Source organism: Spermophilus citellus, assembly GCF_964194105.1.
Source record: "Spermophilus citellus genome assembly, chromosome: 14".
Classification (NCBI taxonomy): Eukaryota; Metazoa; Chordata; class Mammalia; order Rodentia; family Sciuridae; genus Spermophilus; species Spermophilus citellus.
In genome coordinates this window covers 65,476,584-65,499,832 of record NC_138194.1, presented here as the reverse complement: position 1 = coordinate 65,499,832, position 23,249 = coordinate 65,476,584, and the positions used below count along the sequence as shown (strand labels likewise).

The 23,249-nt window shown below is 39.6% G+C and overlaps 1 protein-coding gene across 1 annotated transcript in view; it reads right to left on the bottom strand.

Moving 5' to 3' along the window:
* Positions 1–23,249, bottom strand: part of SDC2 (syndecan 2) — a 113,872-nt gene that overhangs the window by 7,357 nt on the left and 83,266 nt on the right. The window contains exons 2-3 of the mRNA XM_081265673.1: positions 10,085–10,196; positions 1,511–1,644 (exon numbers count right to left, since the gene is read on the bottom strand). Coding sequence (XP_081121799.1) covers positions 1,511–1,644; positions 10,085–10,196 — 246 coding nt within the window. The remainder of the gene's footprint in view (positions 1–1,510; positions 1,645–10,084; positions 10,197–23,249) is intronic.

Here is a 23,249-nt window from a genome sequence, read left to right as displayed (position 1 = left end):
CATGCTAGATATGTCTGCCTCAGTCCTATGGAGCTTTCCCTTACCTTCCTGTTGCCTGGCTTGCAAAGTCTGTCTTCTAGAAATAAGAACTGACCTTTTATAAGCTTACAGAGCAGGCTCATCTGGAGAGGGCTGATCTCCTGGCTGCCCTACCCTGGCAAAACCCACCCAACTGTGCCATTCCTCATACTATGTACCAGGATGACTGAGGAAGAGGAGGAAATACAAAGGTATTTTGGTAAGGGTAGGAAAAGCCCAGGTGTGTTCCCACCTGCAGAGGGGTATTTTCTACTCCAGAGAAGGCATATCACTACCTTCATGAACAGCCTTCCATATCTTGTCTGCTGTGAAGGCTTGGTAACATCAACAGACAGGTGAGCTCCAAAGAGGATACTTGCGTTTCTAAGTTTTCGCAAGTAGCATGCTACCCCTGAAGTGCCTGCAAAGTCTACCACTACAGTCATTATGTGTGCTCATTTGGTAGACTGGCTTGGTCTCTTTTACGCCACCAAATTCAATTAACATTTAGAGAAGTACATGCTGTGTGGACTCACATTTCATCTTATTAATGACCCAAGAAATTTGACTGGATCCAGGATTTGAAACTTAGGCCTTCTCCAGACTTTAATATGCATTTTCCAACTTAAATAGCTTACCTGTTAGTGAATGGTCAACTACTTGTGATGTAATGCTAATAAGGCCAAACCCATGAGCTCAGTTTTCATTAGCTAGTTACTTTGCTCTTTCTAAGGTCAACTGTCTCATTCTTAATAAGTCAGAGGTATCCAGGCTCATCATGATCATTGGTAGAGTTCCAAGTTTACATACCACCAATGTTGGGCCTGAGGAGACCTAGAGAATGAGTCACTGAGACTCATACCAGTTCAAGATATGACCCAGAGTCTCATTCCATAACCTGCTCCAGCATATATAAAGTTCCCAGTAGCTCTAGCTCAGAACATTCCATATGAAAAAAAAAAAAATTCTTGTCTTAAGCCAAATAAATACGGTTTTGCTTCTTAACTAGACTTAAGAAGTTCCTTAAGAAAGAGAACCATGTAAAAACAAATTTGTGCCAGTTGTGGTGATGGATGCCTATAATCCTAGAGACTCAGAAGGCTGAGTCAGGAGGATCCCAAGTTCAAGGCCAGTTTAGTCTCAGCAAATTAGCAAGACCCTCAGCAACTTAGACCCTGTCTCAAAATAAAAAGGACTGGGGATACAGCTCAGTGGTAAAGTGCCTCTGGGTTAAATCCTTAGTACCCCCAAACAACAACAAACAAAAACCAAAAACCCATGAATAAAACAAAAGCATTTGTATGCAAGAGGCCTGGGTGAAAAGAGTAGTACATGAGCAGATGTCAAAATGATCCTGAATAGTAATAAAGAGCCACTTACAATAATATAATAAAAAGACTATTTAAGGGTGGTTTCTTAGAAGGACTCTTCTGTACAGTGAATCAAGAGGGGCATTTACAGTAACATGAATGTGATGCAAAGCTAAACTCACCTTGGTCTGCGCAGGCATCTTTTTCTGTGTCTTCAGCGTCGTGGTTTCCACTTTGGGAGCAGCGCTTGTGAAGGGAATCTTTGGAAGAGGTCGAGATGTCGTCAACTCTGGACTCTCTATGTCCTCATCGCCTCCTAGAAAATCAGCAAACGTGAGCTGGGCAGGTGAATCATGACACGGATGAGTACATCATCAGGCGACAGTATCTGACATTGACACTAACAGAGGCAGGCAAAGAGTTCTTTCAAAATACAAACCCTTGAGAATTGAGTGCAAACCCTCCTGGCCTTCACAGCAGGGAAGGGATTTCAAAGGGGATCTGGGGGTAGCCTGGCCTTTTTTTTTTTTTTTTTTTTTTTTTTTTGGTGATGTTATTATCCTGAAGACTCTTGAGTAGCTCCTTTTCCTGCAGCCCTACTCAGTAAGATTTCTTCCCTTCTATGTTGAAACATGCTCCTTTCCTCATTTTAAAAAACATAACAAAATACAAAAAAAAAAAAGGAAGAAAGAAAGGTCTCCCACAGCTGACTCATCTCATGGTAGGCCCCTGCCTGCTCCTCCTTCCAGCACTTTCCCAAGGGTGGTTTGGACCTTCAGGAGCCCATCCCATCCTCCCCATCTCCTCTACTCTGCTTGGCTCCTCCCAGTTGATTCTACCTGTCATCATACTACTGATGCTTTTGGTTAAGGTCACTTATGTCCTCCATGTTGCCATATCCAATGGTCCTCAGCTAATCAAATCTCGCTGTGATTATTTGGAAAAGTGCTTCCCAAAGGTCCATGTATTAACAGCTTGGTTCCCAGCTCACGGTGCAATAAGGAGGTAGTAGAAAACTGAAGAAGTGGGGCCAAATGGAAATCCAGTGATTGGAGGAATGCCCTTGAAGGGGATATTGTAGACCCTTTCTCTCTCTTTTGCTTCCCAGCTACCACAAGGTCAGTGGCTTCTCTGCTGTGTGTTCTCACAGGCCCCGGCAATGAAGCAACCAACCATGGGTCAAGACCTTCAAAACTATAAGCCAAAATAAACCTTTCCCCTTTTTAATTGATGATCTCATGTATTTTGTTACAGTACCAAAAAGCTGACCAACGTACACCTAGCGCCACTGGACAGTGTCAACTGCCATCTCCTTGACATATTGTTTTTGGGTGTTTCCATAACTTGCTGGCTTTCCCCTATTTCTCCATTCAAAGTTCCCTTTGCAGGTTTACTTCCTCTGCCAGAATGCCAAACGTCAAGAGTTCCTTGAGGATAAATACTAGGCATCTTCCCATTTCTCTCACCTATGGCTTCAATTCATCAACTAAACATGGATGATACTTAAAATTCATATCACTAGCTTTACTGTTCTTCTCAAATTCAGACCCATACATCTAATGGCCTGTTTGACATTTTTACTTGAATGACTCAAAAAATAACACAGACTTCTAACATATCCAAAACAGAGCTCACAATCTCTTCTCCTTTACCCCAAAATCCAATCTTCTCCCCATGTTGCCCCACAGTGAGTGGCACCCCCATCCCTACATACCAGAACTGTGATTTCTTCTTTCTTACTTCCATATGGAATCTGCCACCTAGTCCTTTCCATGTCACCTTCTTAATGTCTCTCTACTCTGATACCTTTCTGCAGTCCTGGATTCCACCCTGATCCAAGCCACTGTGAGCTTCTCAGGAACCCCTACACCTGCCTTTTTCTAATAGGCTGCCTTTCAGTTGATTGAAGTCCACTGTCTACAAAGTGGTGGTGACCCCCCTCGTCCCTCTGTTTAAAACTCCTACAACAGCAGCCCTCTGCTCCTGGGGTGAATGCTTCCACCCAGCCTACCCCTTCTGCCTCTCAAGTGTCCTTGTCCCCCCATGTTCCAACCATGATGCCTCTCCTCATCCTTCTGCCAGAAACCCTCCCTAGTTAACTGCTAATCCACCTCCGACCCCAGAGAGGACATTCCTTCCATATCAGGTCAAGAGTTCTTTGCCAAATCATGTTTTGTACTTTCTTACCTAGTTGTGTTTATAAAAATCTGTAATTATACATTTATTTGTGTAACTATTGATTGAAGTCTCCCCCAACCAACTGGAAAGTTCATAAAGCTAAGGATTGTATCTCTTGTGCTCCCTGAGTGTCCAGCAGAGTCAGGGGCCTTATAGATTCCAATCTGGCCTCTACTGTTTATTTTGCCTCCTTTTTTTCTTTTCTTTCATCTTTTTTTTTTTTTTTTTTTTTGCTTTTCCTCCAAAACAGCATTTTGAGAATTTCTGACATTCAAACATAATATTGTTTTTAGAGTTAATCATTGGTCAAGTTTGTTAATAACCCAAACCCTGTAACAACTCAAACTAACCTGCTTCCTCAGATGAGGATGAATGATGAATACCTCTGAATTACTCAAACCCAACACAGAATATGGGTTGTATGTTCTCCAGAACTCTGACATGATATGGAAGGAATATTCATGCCCATGTAATAAGCAGCTCTGAAAGCAGGAGGTAACAGGCTGGCAATTGTGCAATGGCTATTGCTCTCAATGTCTCCATTGCCTCCTTTACCTTCAGAGCACACCTGTTCCAGAGAAGAACTCACGGGATATATTGGAATAAATACCTTAAAATCAACCAACCAACCTACTATTGGTTCTAGAAATTTTTTAGCTCTGTAATCTTGATCGATTAATATTTGTGTCTTAATTTCTTCATCTGTAAAATGGAGATAATAATAACTTGTTTTCAGAGGTGCATATATAATCATACATCACTTAACAACGGGATTCCGAGGAAACTTCATTAAGCATTTTCATCACAGTGCTAAAGTCATTGGGTATGCTTATGTAAACCTAGATGGTATCACCCACTATGCACGTGGGCTGTATGATATGAAATCAATCAAACTTTCTCTCTTTCTCTCTCTCATCTATAAATTAGGTTATATTATATAAATAAATATATACATATTTGTTCCCAGGGCTGCAATGAACAAAACATCCTAAGATAAAATCAAAATCAAGCACAAGAGAAAACAATGTAATCCACAGAGATGCAGTAAACACAAGATGTATGAGGCTGCTTTTGGCATAATAGTAGATTACAGTAAACATTTTTCTTTTATAAATAGAAGCACCCTTTAAAATAATGATAAAGAGTATAGCACAGTCAATACAAAAGCCAGTAACATGGTTTGTTCATTATCACTGTCAAGTATTGTGAACAATTACACATTCTATATTTTTACACAACTGCTAGCACAGTACGTTTGTTTACAGGCATGTGAGTAGTGTATTGTGCTATGACATGGTGACAGCTACAACATCACTAGGCAACAGGTTTTTTTTTTTAAATTTTTTTTTAGCTCCTTCTAATCTTATGGGACCATGGATATGTATATTCAGTCTTTCACTGACCAAAGTATCATGCTGGGGTACATTAGTATATATTAATCACAGATGTGATACATATTGGGAAGCAGCCTATACATATAAAGTGTCATGGAAAAATAAGTCATTAATAATGATAGTTCCAGAAATACACTGCACTTTTATATCAGCCTACCTGATTATCCATCAAAGTTTCACATCCAATACACTTGATTTGTTACTATAATGAATCATTTTCTTACAAAGAATAGAATTTCAACGAGAAATAAAAAGTTTCAATTAAAGGGCTTTCAAGATCCCCGTGTTTCATGAGAATTCCAAATGTGAGTCACCAGATAGGAGTGGGGAGAAGCTGTGTGAGAGAAAAGATCTGCAAAGCACAAAACCCCCTCAAACCAGAACTTCTGAAGGTGGAGACAGATGAGGAACTTGCCTCAGCTACAGTTTTTATTTTTATTTTTTTAATGAAAAGACAAACTCTCTTGACCAAAAGAAATCAGGGATCCCTTTGATGACCTCCCTGATTTTTAGCTCTTGCTATTCTTCCAGTGTGGAATACCTGACCCCAGAGTCTTTTTCCACTTGACAAACCCCTGTATATATTATCTCACTCAGCAATGATATCATTCCTCTCTGAGATCTTCTGTGACCTCTTCATTATGGACTTTTATCTGTATGTTCCCACTGCTCACTATATATCCTCCTCCTTTAAAAAACAAAAAACAAAAAAAAAAAAAACCTCTTTCTCTACTATGATATGGTCTGAATGTTAGAGCCCCTTCAAAATTTACATATTGAAACCTAACCTCCGATGCAATAGTATTAAGAGGTAGAGACTTTAGGAGATGGATAAGGTCATGAAGGCTCTCTCTGCCCTCGTGAATGAGATTAGTGCCTTATTAAAGAAACCCAGGGAAGTTGGTTTGCCCCTATGTCATTTGAGAATGCAGCAAGAAGGCATCATCTATGAAGGAAAGCAAGCCTTTACAAACACCAAACCTGAAGGCCCTTGATTTTTTACTTCCTGGCCTCCATAACTGTGACCGAATAATTTATGATATTATAAATTACTCCATCTAAGGTACTTTGTTATAGCTGCCCAAATGGACTAAGATAACTTATAAAAAACATTTTTTTAAAAAAAAGAATATATATTCACAGATGAACTACATAAAGGAATAAAGCGAATTAATCCACCCCAGCAGAGAATGCTTTGTTAAATTTTACATACTGGAGTGTTCCTAGAATGCCTACTGTTCCTTCACATTGTAGATGGTTAATAAATGCTCGTTTATGAATGAATGAATAGGCTCTTCTTATCTTCTAATGAGTTTTCCCACTTGGACATGAGAGTTCTACTCACCAAGAACTCTAGGGCTCTCAGCATGTTCCTGTTTTATGGTGTCCTGTTCTTGCTTCACAGTTATAAAATCTCCTTGACGTTAACAAGTTTTGTTTTTTTTTTTTTTTTCCCCCGTAAGTTCTCTTTGTTCTGTGATTTTCTGTCCTCTCTCAATTTGGGGGTTGGAGAAATCTCTATTTTTCATGTTATAAGTTTTTCAAAAATGCCTAGGGAGCTATAATTGTCTTTCATATTTACACACAGAAAATCTGCCTGGAAACTCTGACAGGAGAAGTTTGTCAAATGTCAGCATCACCAGTTAAGAGACATGTGTTTTGTTGGAAAGTTCCCAATGATGCTATCTTTGAGTTTTTTCTTTTGAGTTGGTCCAACATCCTAAAAAGGAACCTCACAGTCCCCTACCTAAAAGGTAAAGGACAGATAGCCAGTGTTCTGGGAAATGATTGGGAGAAGACCACAACTGGGAGTATCTCAGCATGAAATAATTCTTCAACAAAGAATTTATTATCACTTTAAATACAGTCTCTCCAGCCCAAAGACCCTATGTTTTATTCCAAATAACATACCTCCAGTTTTTCTCTGAGGTTGGGGATCATTTTTGTTGCATGGTAAAAGGAAGAAATCAAAGAAACTACTTGCTTCTTGAAGATATCAAGAGGATGCCCTAAATTTATTATCACTTTCCATTTAGTGCCACTGATTCCTGAGCCCCCAGGGGATTCTGCTACCTTGACTGGTTTGCCCCTTGGCTCTCCCCTCTGTTGGCTGACTGGGTCTTCTCAAGTCTTCTTAGACTGTTACTATCAGTCCATCTGCCTCCCAGCTTTCAAAACCCTGTGGCTTTTGTCTCCTTGACTGTCTTGTTTGTCCTTGTCAGTTTACGACCAATTCCTTTATTATCAGTTTATCTGGGTCCTGGAAGGCATGTGCATTGAACCTGTTATCTTTAACCAAAGGTCTAGTATTGAACTCTTAAATTTTTGTTGGATAACACTTTCCTACATTATGTCACCTATCACATGGTGTTACAAAATATTTTTTTCCTCATTCAACATTTTTCTCATTAGATTCTTGGATGGTCTCTTGGGGATGGGAACCAAGTCTTTCCCATCTGTGTTCTAAGAATATGGCATCATGTGTGGCACACAGTAAATACACAAGAATTTGTGCTTGTGTTTGCTAATGCCTATTCTGAGTCTAGTAAATAATGTGAGCCCATCTCCTCGCCTGAGAAGTACCCTCTGGGCCATTAGACATTCTCTTCCAGGCCATTTGCTTTTCTACTGGATAGCCTGATAGGATTTAGGCCAGATGGTACATTGGCCAAAACTTGGGGATTCCTGGTATTTCCAGCTGAGACTGGGCAAGGCTTCTTAATTCAAGAATGGGGTTTTATGACACAAGGAGGCAGTATGGTAAGGGACTGGAATGGAACATTCTCCAGCCCCACACCCATCCCTTGCCCCAGCTCCATTACTTTCTGACAGTATGACCTGAGGCAAGTTCTTTAATCTCTTTATACCTCTGGTTTTCTCATGTGAAAAATGGAACCATAACAGAATCTACTTTTACAGGGATGTTATTAGGATTGGCGCAGTACCCCCACCCACCCCCCAAAAGCAAGTGCTTCACAAACTTTAGTTATGACTGCTACTACCACCTTTAAGCTGAAAAACAATATCCACAGCACAGTACAAGGTGGTTTCCAAAGTCAAGAACAATTTTTTTGTTTGTTTATTGTTTTACAGCAATGATTTGCCTAAAGGTAGAACTGTAGCTGAAGCAACTGGGCCACATTTATCCATCTAATCTATCTTGATCTGATTCATGGGTTCAGGATTTCAAATGACTCACTCCAACTGCCTTTCACCTGGGTGAGTAGGGAGAGCAGATGAGGAGAACCATGCACCTGTTTTCTTTCAATTAAGGACAGTCTTGGCAGGAGTCAGCAAAATGACTTGGACAACTCTTTACAGATCCCTAACAACTGTTGTATCCTAAGATCTGTGAAATGGGGGCAAAAGTGTCCGTATTTATTATATCCTGCAACATTTTGAAAATGACAGTTAACAAAACACTTTTGAGGTGCACTCGCTCTTTCTTTCTCTCTCCCTCTCTGAGAAAAAAAGAGGTGCCATGAGTGAAAGATATTAATAGAGTTGTGGGCTATGGAGAACAACTCTCTTCACACTCATTCTGCGTGTGTGATATACAGCACCCTCCTAAGAATAACTGGGGCTATTTTTACATTAGGATTGCACTGTAAGCATGTTGTTACTAGGTCAGCACCACCTCTCCTGTATTTCTCAGACTTGTCATTCTCCAACTTAAAACACTCTTATATGGATAGATATTTACCAAGGACACAATTGATTTGAATTTGCTCTGGATCATTCTGAAGCCTAGACCAATCTGATCATCACACATCTATATTCAGCATAAATTTTACCATTTGTTGAATCTACAATAAATCCTAAGCAAAAGGCATGGATAAGATTTTTCTTGCAGGCTGCTGACCTCAAATTTCTGAGTTGTCCATTAAATATATGCACAAGGGGGCTGGGTGTGGCTCAGTGGTAGAGTACTTGCCTAGCATGTGTGAGGCACTGGGCTTGATTCTCAGCACTGCATATAAATAAATAAATAAATAAATAAATAAATATCCCATCAACAATTAAAATGTATATTTAAAATTTATATATATGCGCACAAGATACTTCTTGTTCTCAGTTTCATGGGGGCTATTCCTGACACAGATGAAACATTTACCAGATAAGGTAGATTAAAAAATGGTAGGTTCCTTTATTCCTTGGACCTATGTTGTCTACAACGTGACTGTAACTCCTTCCATCAAGAGATAGAGTTAGGCTGGGGGTGTAGCTCAATGGTAAAGCATTTGCCTAGCATGCATGAAGACCTAGTTTCAGTCCACAGTACTGCCCCCACCCACCAAAAAAGTGAAGTCTGAGCTAGCCTTCTGACTTGCTTTGACCAATAAAATGTGGCATAAGTAATGCAGTACCAAGTTATAAGCCTAGGATGAAGGAAACTCTGCACATTTGTACACGCTGCCTTGGTTGGGATCTCTGCTCTTCCCTGTGAACAAATGGCTGGACTCCTGGAAGATGACAGACTGTGTGAATCAGCGCCAAGTCTGCCCAGGTGCCCCAGAGAGATGATGGAGTCCAGTCAAGATCAGCCAAGCTGCAGGCCCAGCCTATGGCTGACCACTGACACTTGAGGCAACAGCCCTAACTTGCTGACCTGCTGAGGAATAAAGTAAATGAACGCTAGCTGCCCTCCATCACTCAGTGTTGGGGTGATTTGTCACACAGCATCATGGAAATGACAGATATACCAAGGAAGCTGAGGAGAGCATTCTACCCTTGTTTTACTTGGCTGCTTGCTCATTTTCCCTCCTACTTTTAAGCAATAGACTAGGGGATGGGGAAAAAAAAAGTTCTTGGTCTCATTGATCATCTTTAACACAGGGCAGGCAGTTTTATGAAACTTGTGTTTGAGGGATTTCTTTAAGGGTGGTTTCTATGACATCACCCTGAAAGTCTTAATAATAAAAGTTTAAGCTTATGTGTCAATTCCTTTAATCCTCACAACAGCTCTATGTGCTAAAGATGATTATGGCTTTCTTTTTTTTAATAAATGAGGAAACTGAGGCTCAGCATAGCTAAATAAATCCCCAAGCTCTCACAAGCTAGAATTCACACACATACACTTCAGATGCAAAGACTATGCTCGTAACTGCCCTGCACGTTGCCTGTCTAGCACAGTGAAATTGTGTGTGCACATGCACAGAGAAAGGCCTACAGCAGTGGCCTTACCCGAGCCGGATGCAGAAGCATAGTCGTCATCATCAATAGGATACACTCCCGAAGCTTCTTCAATGGAGCTGTTGTCAAGGTACATGTCTTTATCAGATGTCAGCTCTGCTCTCTGAAAAAGAAAAGACAAGGCATTCACAGGATGAGGAGAGATTTTAAAATGTGCTTATTTATCTTAGTGTTTAGATTTACACAGTGGTGACTGGCCCTCCCTCTCCTCTGTTCTGCTGAATCTACATGCCTAGCTTAGCCTTCTCCTTACTCAGGACACTCGGCAACCTGTATTAAATCAAGGGCTGATCATGGACTAATACCCCCAAGAGAAGCCAATACTAGCCTAATCCAGTAGAACGAAGACAGTGCAGAGACCTAAGCACCTCTCACGGGCTTATTTTGTTCCATTCCACTAAACTTGTCAGAATTTCAGTCATCCCGATGATAGTGATAAGCAGTCTCAAGCATTCTTTTCTTCACAAATGAGGTGCCTTTACTGCAAAAAACTACAAACACACCAGTCGCTTGTCTTTCTTGGGTTGCACTTAAAGGTATTACAGTGCTTAGGACAAATAATCACCTGGGGATCCACCAAGGCACACCAAATGCTTACAGGCCTGGCCATGCTCAGCTTTATCAATGCAGATGAGAGCTTCTCAGCCACCCAAGCAATCCAGAGCTTTCTGCCACAGTCCAGATCCACGATGATGTCAGGCGGGGCCCCATGTGGAGCGGGGACCTATGGGGCTCATCTGCCAAGGGCGAGATCCCACTTCGAGCCCACTTCTAGGGTTTACTGGCTTAGCAGAGCCTTAATGATAAACACAGATAAACCCACAAGAGCACTTTTTAAAATATGTATTACTGGCACTTGGTAATAGCAAACCACAGGCTTAATACGCAGAGGGATCAGTCACAAAGTATACCAGTTCTACAGCTTCTGAGCTCTTCAAGAAGAGTTGAGTATTAAAATTCAACCTAATCCTGCCAAAGGAGTCACTTGCGTGAACTGGAGACACAGCAGAAGTAGAAATTTATTTATTTATTTATTTTTGTTAAAGGTTTTAGTAAATTGACATTTTATCACCAGTATCTCGGACTGGCAACCTCTAAGACCTCTAAGCAAAGTTCTTATTTGGAATAGGCAACACTCATTATTAGCCCATTTTTAAAGATGGAATTGAATGTTTGTTCCTAACAGGAATTTATAAAAAAAAAAAAAAAAATGTTTCCCTTACACTGTTGGTTTTCATTGGATTTCTTCTGAAAATAAAACTTTTTTTTTTTTTTTTAAGCAGTCACTACAGACAGCACCTCCTGGGGTGGGTGAACAGGCCCAGTCTAACAGCACTGCTTTATTCTCTCAAGTTTCAGCGCCAGCTAGAGAGGCCTATGTATTTCAAACCTGAGCTACATTCCTCACAGGCCTGGGTGCCAACTGACAGGAAAGTATGGCAATCATTTTGTTTGAGCTATCGCACTGTCAGATTCTGAGGGCTGAAACCTTAGGGACTGGTGTTCCAGTGGCCTGGCTTGCAGGCTCTGAGTGAGCCAATAGTGTGTCAGAAGTTTTCTGCCCAAATGGTCAGAGCTTATACCTCTACGATCCGAGGTGGTCTTGCATGACACGGTTTCTAAGGCCATCACCATTCCAGGCTGCAATCCCTAAACTTGCAAACTGAACAGGGAGTCCAGCATTCCATGGCTCTATACCCAGCCTAACTGACCCCCACTAGACTCACAGCTCCCTTGAGGAAGAGGAGTGTAGAGCTAGCCAGCCACACCTGTGGGTTCTGCATCCATGGATTCAAACAACTGGGGACTGAAAATACATTTTAAAACACAGTCTGTACCGAGCATGTATAAATGTTTTTGCTCGTCGTCATTCCCTAAACAATATGGCATAACAATTAATTATACAGCATTTATGCTATATTAGGTATTTTTAGTAATCTAGAGGTGATTCAAAGTATATAGGAAGGTGTGTATAGCTTATGTGAAAATACTATGCCATTTTATGTAAGGGACTTGAGCGTCTATGGATTTTGGTATCCAAGGCAAGTACCAGATCAGTCTTCCAAGGATGCTGAGGTCTGATGTACCCTATTTGTTTTTAACCTCCCAGCTCCCCATCAAATCAGAAAGCCTGGTCTACAGCAGGTGCTCAGTAAACACTGCACTCTCACCTAATAGCTACTCTCAGTCTCGCCTGTATTAAAACTTGTCCTCTAAACTTTACCAGAGGACACTCTTATTCACCGTCAAACCCTTTCTACTTTTCAAAATAGGCTCTGACTTCTCCAGCCCTTAGTTGTAGTCTGAGCTACTTCAGATTTTGCAGCTTATGAACAGCTGAAGACATACATTCTCACATTATTTCTAATCAGTACATATGTGTTTGTCTAGCTCCTTTGGAGAACAGTTTGTTGATGCAGGCCCTGAATACTCTGTGAACTTGCTCTCTGTCCTCCTCCAAGTATATGGGTACACAATAAGTATCTGTCAACTGAGATTACTTAAACCAAATTGACTTAAGTAACCTTTGACTCAGGTTTCGAGATAACATATGTCCCAAGACCTTCAGAATTCCTACAGTTAAAAGTCTCTTGATCTTAAGGATAAAAGATCATTTGCCCCAAACTTCCCATTCCTTGCATTGCCATCTACTTGTGTAACCCAGAGTCTTAAAAGGAAGAAAAAGATTCCCTTTATATTTTAGAAACTGGTTTCCCATTCCTTAATATTAAATGGCTCTCATTTTCCTCTTGGCTCTGTCAAAGAAATTTGATGTGGCAAAGGTTAACACTGAGATACTTAATCCCTATGTGTAAATTGAATTTCTATTCATTAGATGACCTAGTTGTTGGGACTAGCATATTTGTCACACTAATAGGCAGGTGGGCCAAAAACTTCTCCCAGAGAATCTGATCCACCTCACACTTCATCCACACTGGGCAGCCTGACAGGCCACTAACTTCTTAAGAAGTACCCGTGAGGCCCGTATTACTTCAAGACTTGGGGTGAAGGCCAGAACTAGTCTAGAGAAACAGGTTGTTTGTCCTCAGCCACTTGGGGCATGCAGGACTCCAGGGTGGTCCCAGGACTGATGGGATGCTTTCTGTATTTGAGGGCAGCCCAAAGTATTTGTTTCGCTGCAGTGCAAATAATTTTGACATCAAACTGCAACAAGTTCTCCCCCATTCTGATTTCAGAGACATCAAGAACACGGGGAGAATTATTATTATTAATATCCTTCTGTAGAGTCCAATTTAATTGCAAGCAGGGCTCTTTTCATTTTGTAGCAGATAATGCTCCAAAAATATCTCCATTGTTCCCCCCTAAAAAAAAAAAAAGACTTCCAAAAACAAGCCAATTTCCTTTTATGAAGACTCCACACTCTCGTGCTGGTAAGGATTTTGCTATTCCCTGCTTGGAGAGGGAAGTAAATTAAACAACAACATCCCTTTAAGACAATAAGATGTGCATCAAAAAATTGATTTTATACCTGGCCAAATGTAGTCAGTCTTGCTGCACAGAAAACCCCAGGATGGTATATATTCTGCATATCCTCACTTGCTTAATGGGACAGAGCAAGTAGATGGAAGCAACTGGAAAGAAATGCACAGAGGCACACAGCTGCAGCCTGACTGTAGGATTTCGTAATGAGGTCATTTACTCTGGGACTGACCGTGGCTGTGAGGTGGTGCCAATACTGTTGGCTAATCATGTTCAGAGTACAAGCTGGAAGAAAAACAAAGCTGGTCATCAGACTTCTCCCCCTTGGATGATGCAATATAGGAATTCAGGAGACCAAGGGTTAGCCATGGAAAGGATGGGGTACCATAAAGAGGAAAACGTACTGCACAGAGAGAAAGAGATCCACTTCATGCCACGTTCAGCCAGGAAGACGGAAGCACAACACCTCCAGCAGACTGACCTTCTGGAGAAGAAGGCACATCTGGTGCAATTTTTGTAAGCCACAATGACTAGAAGGAAGGCAAGTCACAGATTTGTCTCAACTCCATTCCTCCTTCTCTGGACCTGGGATTTCAGCAACCTTATTGCACTGGGCCTAGACCATTCCTAGGGCCACCCAACTTGGCCATAGCCCAGGTCTTTGTCTTTACAGACTTTCTTTGCAGAGGGACCATTCTTAAGTTCAAAGGTAACCACACCATCTGCCCTGTGAAACACCCTGCCTTGGCTCCCTGTCACTACTAGGATGACATAAAATTTCCTTGGCCTAGAAGGAAGCTCTCTAGCCACATGGCCTCACCTGCATTTCCAGTGTCAGCTACTCCCACTTCCTCCACCCAAACCCAGGGCTCCAAGACAAAAAAATCACCATGGAGCAAACATCAATGACATCAATTTCCTTCATAAATATCCTAAAGGGGAAATAAACTCCTTTACAGATGAAAAACTGTGAAAGCAACGGTGAGCTCCACTTCTATACCTTATGATAAAAACTAGATTTTAATAGAATGATTGAGCCCAATATAGTGTCTGTAAAAAAAAAAAAAATGAAAAGAGAAACTGTTGATTTAATACACACAGGATCAAGTGTACCAGTAGTCTTGGCACCCCTTCCATTTTCTCAGTAAAGACAATTTGTGGGATAACAACTGAACAAATCTACTTGTTGGATTTTTCTCATGTGGGAATAGCCTACATTGAACAAATAAATACATGTTTCGAATCACCAGTGTGAAAATCTGTTATTTAGAAATCGGTGGCGTTCCTTGAAAGATACACTACCTTATCTACTGCAAAATGTCTTTCAAATGCTTTGAAATTAGCTCAACCCATACAGTGGAACAAGAAAATTAAAGCTCAAAGCAGTTCACTTTATCATTTAAATTGAGTTCACAACACATTAGAAGGTAGAAAACCTAACTAATTATGGGTACCCCAGTCCCTACCATCAGAAAATTAGTCTTCCAACATAAAAATAAAAGCTCTGTATGGCCTAATGATACATTTCTGTATCTCATCAGACAAAACAAACACCTAGATGATGCCCCTTAATTTTATGATAAAGGAATGTCTAGCCCTGATTTGGGCTCAAATGTATATTAACTTTTATGGTGATTACAGGTGCCAAACAGGCTGTAACTTCGGCTTATCTTACCATGGTTGACTTAGTAAACTATTTTGTTCCTGGCTTACATACACTGTAAAGGTAATAATAATTAGCTAAAATTCTCTCCCTCACAAAGAGTTGCTCAGAGATGACATACTTGTCCTGAAGCTAAACTTGCCAATTCTGGCTTAGGTGTAGCCCAAAGGAACACATACTTTTAAGAGTCTGACTGGACTTTTACAGATATCAAGATCATCTATTTATTTCAAAACTGGCCCTGTGATGACAAAGTAGCTCAAAATCACCTGATCCAGTTGGTGGTCATAGGGGAGCCCAAAGCTCTTGACACTTTATTCTGGGCTTCTTTTGCTGTACCCACAATTATACCACAATACAAATGACATCAGATCATTCAGCCTCAGGTTCAAAAGGATTAGTTGTAGCTAACTGTTAAGTGTTTATTATGTGCTGGGCATTTGTGCTAAGTGTTTTATAAGCATTGGCTCATCTAATCCTCTCAACAATCTCCAAGGCAGACCAAGGAGCTGAGCCTGCCTGAAGTTATACAGCTCAGAGCGCAGAGGTGACGTCAGAGTGTGTGTCACTGAGAGTGTTAACATGCTGTGTTTACCTCCAGCCTCCTTTTCTCATGATTCACACATAATCATAATAAAGGACCTGAGAAGAACTGCAGTAATACACTATGTTGAACTCTGCTCAATGCGGCAGCATTTTCAAGTCTTGACTGTGGAAATTTTCTGCACCAGAACATGTATTTAACATCTTTCAAAACTAGCATTCTTGGCATCACTGATGGGTTAAAAAAAAAAAAAAAGGAGTCTAAATTTCCAGCTCGATAGCCTCTTCTCTGCCTAACATCCTGCAAATTCCCTACACAGACGATGCCTAGAGCCATGGGCATGAATTGCAGTTAGTTAATTTTTAGTAACACCTTCATCTGGAACAAACAGGTGCCCCATCCAAGTTGCAAATGTAACAGAAGGAAAGAACTCTATGTTTATTATTAGAAAAAGATACCCACCAAATATGTTAGATATGGCTGAAGTACAAACCATAGTGTTGTATTTAAAAGCATTTTTCAAGGGTTTGTATATATATTCAAATCATCTATGGGGCAGAGGAGCAAAGTGAAAGGTGAGGTCATACGTGAAAAAAAAATCTTAAATCCCCTTTAAAGAAACTCATAGTAAAAGTCTTTAGTTCAGAACTGCTTTGAATAGCTTTAATAGTCCTTAATTAATTATACAGAAAGCTAATAAAATCTCTTTAAGAAACTCTTCAAAATACCTTGCACAAAGTGGGGAATGACTTTAAAATATTTACTCATGCATATTAGGAAAATAAACTCAATTCACAATATGAAGGTAGAATCCTGTTTGGGTGTGACGTGAGACCCAAGGATGAATTAACTGGTCATGAAAATGTCACATTATAGGCAATCTGGAAAAAAAAAATCCTCCTAGTTCCATAAAGCTTTTGAACAAACCAAAGCCTGGGAGAATTTCTAACTGCATTTATTTATAGTCCTTCAAGTCTGAACTATTCATTTGGAACTTACCACTGACGCTGAATTTTCCTGTTGGAAGCCTCACACAGAGAGGGAGTCTTATCTCACCCCTTAGAATAAGTGCTCCTTAAAGAAGTCCAAGCAGCAGGGCCAGCTCAGATGTCTTCTTCGTCCGCTCCACTGTCTATCAACATGGTCCAGGGACCAGTATGTGGAAAAGGATCAGCAGACAGCAGGTCAGATATTTTTGAAGGGCTGATGTTGAACGGATCAACATTCCCTTACCTGGTCTCTCTACAAAAGGGCCAGCTAGAATCCAGCCTTGCACTGTGAGAAGCATGGCCAGGGAAGGTAAGTGTGACCTTGGAAGAAACTTCCAACTCATTAAAAAGGCCTCCGACCAACCCTGGTCTTGGGAGAACATGGAAATGGTGGAAAGTGTTGCAAAAAGTAACACGGAGTTAGTGTACAGTATCAACTGTGGATATTTTTGTCTTAAAAAGAACTGTATTTGGTTTAAAGTAGTTAGATTACCCAAGCCGGCAAAGTTCAGATAAAAATCTTTCTTTAATAAAATGCTCCTTGCAATAATCAGCATATTAACCCCCCTCAATACCACCCCGCAAAAAATCTTGCTAGAGGATTGTGTGGCTCATCTAAAAATGATTTGAAATAATCAATATCATTTGCAGAAAAGTTGCCTTGCTGTATGTGTGCTGCTAAATCTGGTGCTACAGGCTAAACTATTTTTCTTCCTACGACATTTATTGATTCTACAGAACAGTACCTGGCTCAATAAATGAGTTGTTGATTATATTTAAAATAGCATCTCAGATTTGGTGATCCACAAAGATCTTGTATGCTTATTTAAATAGAAGAAGGACCCTTCCCCTGACCCCAAGTACAACGACACATAAAACAGAGTAGGATGCCTATCCCCCAGTTTCACTTCTTAATCTAGAATGTGGTAACAATAAACAATCCTGATCACACACATTCTCTGAGAATATGCTCATCTGCCAACAGTCATATCATTCTACAAACCTTGTGATCCAAATCCCTCCGTTTTTACAAGCCACCATCTCATGATAAAGAGCCCTTAACCAAAGAAACCGAGCGTAAAGAATCTAAACTGTGCCCAAATTCTTGACATATCTCATACTTGGGAACCTAGAATAATTAAAGACAACTAAATAAAAGCAAAACATCCCAACTGGAGAGAATTTTCACTTGATGCCCCTTTGTAACATCTAGATTTCAAAAACACTGCCTTACAAAATTCAATTGATACTTAAAAAAAGAGAGAAAAGAAAACCTTCTTGAAATTAATTGGTCTATTGCTCCTACTAAACAAACAAAAAAAGGTCCTTAAGCAAAAGGTGACCAGGGGGAAAAACAAAAACATAAGCAGAACACATAGACAATTCGTACCTCTGCTTGTGGTCATGGGTTCAGATTCCTGATCCAGAGAGAGAAAGGAAGTAACCTTTGGGTTGCATTAAATTTGCTGGCAACAAAGACAGGGATCTAGGAGGCGGTGTATATTAGAACAACGCCTGAGACTTTGAGTGGGATCACGCTGAATATGCATGACACACAAAAAGAAAATGTTCATTACTTACAGATGTGCACCGCACGGTGCTTTCTTCCTTTTTTGGAATATCAAACAGAGGAAGCAAGAGTTTGCAGTTATGTTATTATAAGCATTGTTGCCTCTCCCCCTCCCAAGTTAGAATATTGCTGTATTTCTTTTGCTATCCATATGACCACAGTTTAGACTAAAGTAAAAATAGAAGCCATGTGAGCCCAACCTGAAAAGTTCCAAGTGCTGAAGAGGGTTGGGATTAATAAATTCTAACTCAAGTAATGAGATGCTGTTTCCTGGTGGAGTTTGGCAGGAGAGCGGGGGAAAAAGATATTTGGAATTTATTTCTTATTCAGAAGTGTTTTGTAAAAACTACCATCAGAGAACAGACTCCAAGTCAGGCACAGGAAGCCACCAGGCTCTGGTTTAGATTTCATAATTCACTCTAAGGGTTTTCAACTGCTACAATTCTAGGTCTACATATATTTTTCACCCTACTGAAGGGTTGACATAAGGCCACAGAAAGCCTATGGGATAGGAAAATGGGAACGACCTTGATTCCTGGGGCAGACCACACCTTTCCAGGCTGTGACCAATGCTGGGGAAGAAGTGGGGTTCTGAAGCTTGCAGCGGTGATGAATGGATAGCCAACTGAGCTGTTCCAGAGAGCTGAGCTAGAACCGAGTCTGACTGTCAACAGGAACACATGACACTCCACTACTGGCCTGTAGGGAGACACCTGGACTATTTTAAAAAGATGCCAACTTACAGAAAGGTCACAGACCCTTTGGAAATCACCCCGGCAATGTGTTTTAAGCAGCTATGAAAATGTTTACACCATTAGAGCAGATATGTCCTTTTCAGGAATTATCCTAAGTAAATATTTGAAAAAGAAGAAAAGCCAGAGTGTTTACTATGATACGGCAGCAAAAAATCACTGAGATAACCCAAATACCAACTGTGGGGGTGATACATTATTATGCATGACACATTAATTTTCTCAGCATAGCCACTAAAAATCATATACCATAGAGTTATAAGGAAAAATTTTATGACCACATTATATTTAAGAAGCACGTTGTAAAAATATTTTCTAATAGCACTACTAAATTAAAATTTCACATACTTCTGGCCAAGCACTGAAAGGGGAATGAAGAAAGGTTAAGTGGCACATGCTTCAGCCAGGAGTCAGGGTAAGACGACTGCTTCTTATGCAGCTATATACAGATTGTGGGTGACACGGGCGCTAACCCAGGGATTCTTCCAAGGCAGTCTCTTTGACATGTTTGAATACTTAGTGCCTGCCACTCAAGAGCCCATACATGCCTTTTGAATGAATGAAAAAGCACGGGATTTGGAGTAAGAAAAAAAACACTGACGTCATCAGACTGCGGCGGAGGAGATAACCTCATTGAAACCTGCGGCTACAGCATCTAATAAATTTATAGGAGTAAACAGTAACTCATCAGTCAAACAGAACAAGAAGTAACATGAGCAGCTTCAAAAAGCAAGGAAGAAAAGGAGTACAAACAATGCAGGACAGCCTAAATATTCAGGAGGACCTAGAGTTATCAGAAAAATAGTCATATAAAGAACTCAAGGAACACCTTAGACAGATGGAATGGAACCTTAAAGAGGATACAAGACAGCAAATTCAAGCAGCAAAAGAACACATTGAGAATGAATTACATAAACAGATAAAAGAAGAAGTTAAGCATCTTTATCAGGAGATAGAGATTATAAAAATAATCAAACAATAATTCTAGAAATGAAGGAAACGATAAACCAAATTAAAAACTCAATTGAGAGTATCACTAACAGAGGGGAGCAAGTAGAAGCCAGAACGTCAGATAATGAAGACAAAATACATCATCTTGAAAACAGTCTAGCCACTCAGAAAGGCTGGTAAAAAATCACGAGAAAAACATCCAAGAGTTATGAGATAACATAAAAAAAACAAACTTATGAGTCATCGGGATAAAAGAAGGTACAGAGTTTCAAACCAAGAGAATGAGTAACCTGCTGAATGAAATAATTACAGAAAACTTTCCAGAAATAAAAAAGGAAACAGATACACAAATTGAAGATGCATACAGGACACTGAGCACACAAAATCACAGTAGACCAACGTCAAAACACATTGTTATGAAGATATCCAATATACAGAACAAAGAGAAAATATTAAAAGCTACAAGAGAAAGGAGACAGATTACATTCAGGGGTAAACCAATAAGGTTAACAACGGATTTTTCATCACAGACCCTGAAAGCAAGAAGGTCATGGAACAATGTATTTCAAACACTGAAAGACAATGGATGCCAACCAAGAATTCTGTATCCAGCAAAATTAAGCTTCAGGTATGACAACGAAATAAAAATCTTTCATGATAAACAAAAGTTAAAAGAATTTGCAGCCATAAAACCAGCATTGCAAAGCATTTTGAGCAAAACACTACACGAGGAAGAAATGAAAAACAATAACCAAAACCATCAGTAGGAAGTGCCTCGGTAAAGACAGAGGACGAGGGGAAAGATAATCATGGAGAAACAAAATAAATTTTTTAAAAAAAGGATAAATAATCAAACATGGATGGAAGTACAAACCATATATCAATAGTAACTCTGAATGTTAATGGCTTAAACTCTCCAATAAAGTGACATAGGCTGGTATCATGGATTAAAAAAACAAATCCAACAATATGCTGCCTCCAGGAGACACATCTGATTGGAAAAGAGATACACAGGCTGAAGGTGAAAGGATGGGAAAAAATATACCATGCACACGGTCCTCGTAAGCAAGCAGGGGTGGCCATCCTCATATTGAATAAAATCGACTTCAAGACTAAGTTAATCAACAGGGATAAAGAAGGACATTATATACTGTTAAAAGGAAACATTCACCAACAAGACATAACAATTATCAATATTTATGCACCAAATAATAGTGCTGCGACATTCATAAAACAAATTCTCCTCAAGTTCAAGAATCAAATAGACCACAACACAATAATTATGGGTGACTTCAACACACCTCTCTCACCACTGGACAGATCCTCCAAATAAAAGTTGAATAAAGAAACTATAGAACTCAATATCACAATCAATAACCTAGACTTAACTGACATATATAGAATATATCAACCATCATCAAATGGATATACTTTTTTCTCAGCAGCACATGGATCCTTCTCAAAAATAGACCATATATTATGCCATAGGGCAACCCTCAGTAAATATAAAGGGGTGGAGATAATACCTTGCATTTTATCTGATCATAATGGAATGAAACTGGAAATCAATGATAAAAGAAGGAAGGAAAAATCCTACATCACATGGAAAATGAACAATATGTTACTGAATGATCAATGGGTTACAAAAGACATAAAGGAGGAAATCAAAAAATTCTTAGAGATAAATGAAAATACAGACACAACATATCGGAATCTATGGGACACAATGAAAGCAGTTTTAAGAGGAAAATTCATAGCCTGGTTGTCATTCCTCAAAAAAAGAAAAAAACCAACAAATAAATGAGCTCACACTTCATCTCAAAGCCCTAGAAAAGGAAGAGCAAAACAACAGCAAATGTAGCAGAAGGCAAGAAATAATTAAAATCAGAGCGGAAATCAATGAAATTGAAACAAAAGAAACTATTGAAAAAATTAACAAAACTAAAAGTTGGTTCTTCAAAAAAATAAATAAGATCGACAGACCTTTAGCCATGCTAACGAAGAGAAGAGACAGAACTCAAATTACTAACATACGGGATGAAAAAGGCAATATCACAACAGATGCTACAGAAATACAGAAGACAATTAGAAATTATTTTGAAAACCTATATTCCAATAAAAGAGAAGATAGTGAAGACATCGATAAATTTCTTAAGTCATATGATTTGCCCAGACTGAGTCAGGAGGATACACACAATTTGAACAGACCAATATAAATGGATGAAATTGAAGAAGCCATCAAAAGACTACCAACCAAGAAAAGCCCAGGACCGGAAGGGTATACAGCGGAGTTTTACAAAACCTTTAAAGAAGAATTAATACCAATACTTTTCAAGTTATTTCAGGAAAGAGAAAAAGAGGGAGCTCTTCCAAATTCATTCGATGAGGCCAACATCACCCTGATTCCGAAACCAGACAAAGACACCTCAAAGAAAGAAAACTACAGACCAATATCTCTAATGAACCTAGATGCAAAGATCCTCAATAAAATTCTGGCAAATCGAATACAAAAACACATCAAAAAAATTGTGCACCATGATCAAGTAGGATTCATCCCTGCGATGCAAGGATGGTTCAATATACGGAAATCAATAAATGTTATTCACCACATCAATAGACTTAAAGATAAGAACCATATGATCATCTCGATAGACGCAGAGAAAGCATTCGACAAAGTACAGCATCCCTTTATGTTCAAAACATTAGAAAACCTAGGGATAACAGGAACTTACCTCGACATTGTAAAAGCTATCTATGCTAAGCCTCAGGCTAGCATCATCCTGAATGGACAAAAGTTAAAGGCATTCCCTCTAAAATCTGGAACAAGACAGGGATGCCCTCTATCACCACTTCTATTCAATATAGTTCTCGAAACACTGGCCAGAGCAATTAGACAGACGAAAGAAATTAAAGGCATAAAAATAGGAAAAGAAGAACTTAAATTTTCACTATTTGCAGATGACATGATTCTATACCTAACAGACCCAAAAGGGTCTACAAAGAAACTACTAGAACTAATAAATGAATTCAGCAAAGTGGTGGGATATAAAATCAACACGCATAAATCAAAGGCATTTCTGTATATCAGCGACAAAACTTCTGAAATGGAAATGAGGAAAAATACTCCATTCACAATATCCTCAAAAAAAAAAATAAAATACTTGGGAATCAACCTAACAAAAGAGGTGAAAGATTTATACAAAGAAAACTACAGAACCCTAAAGAGAGAAGTAGAAGAAGATCTTA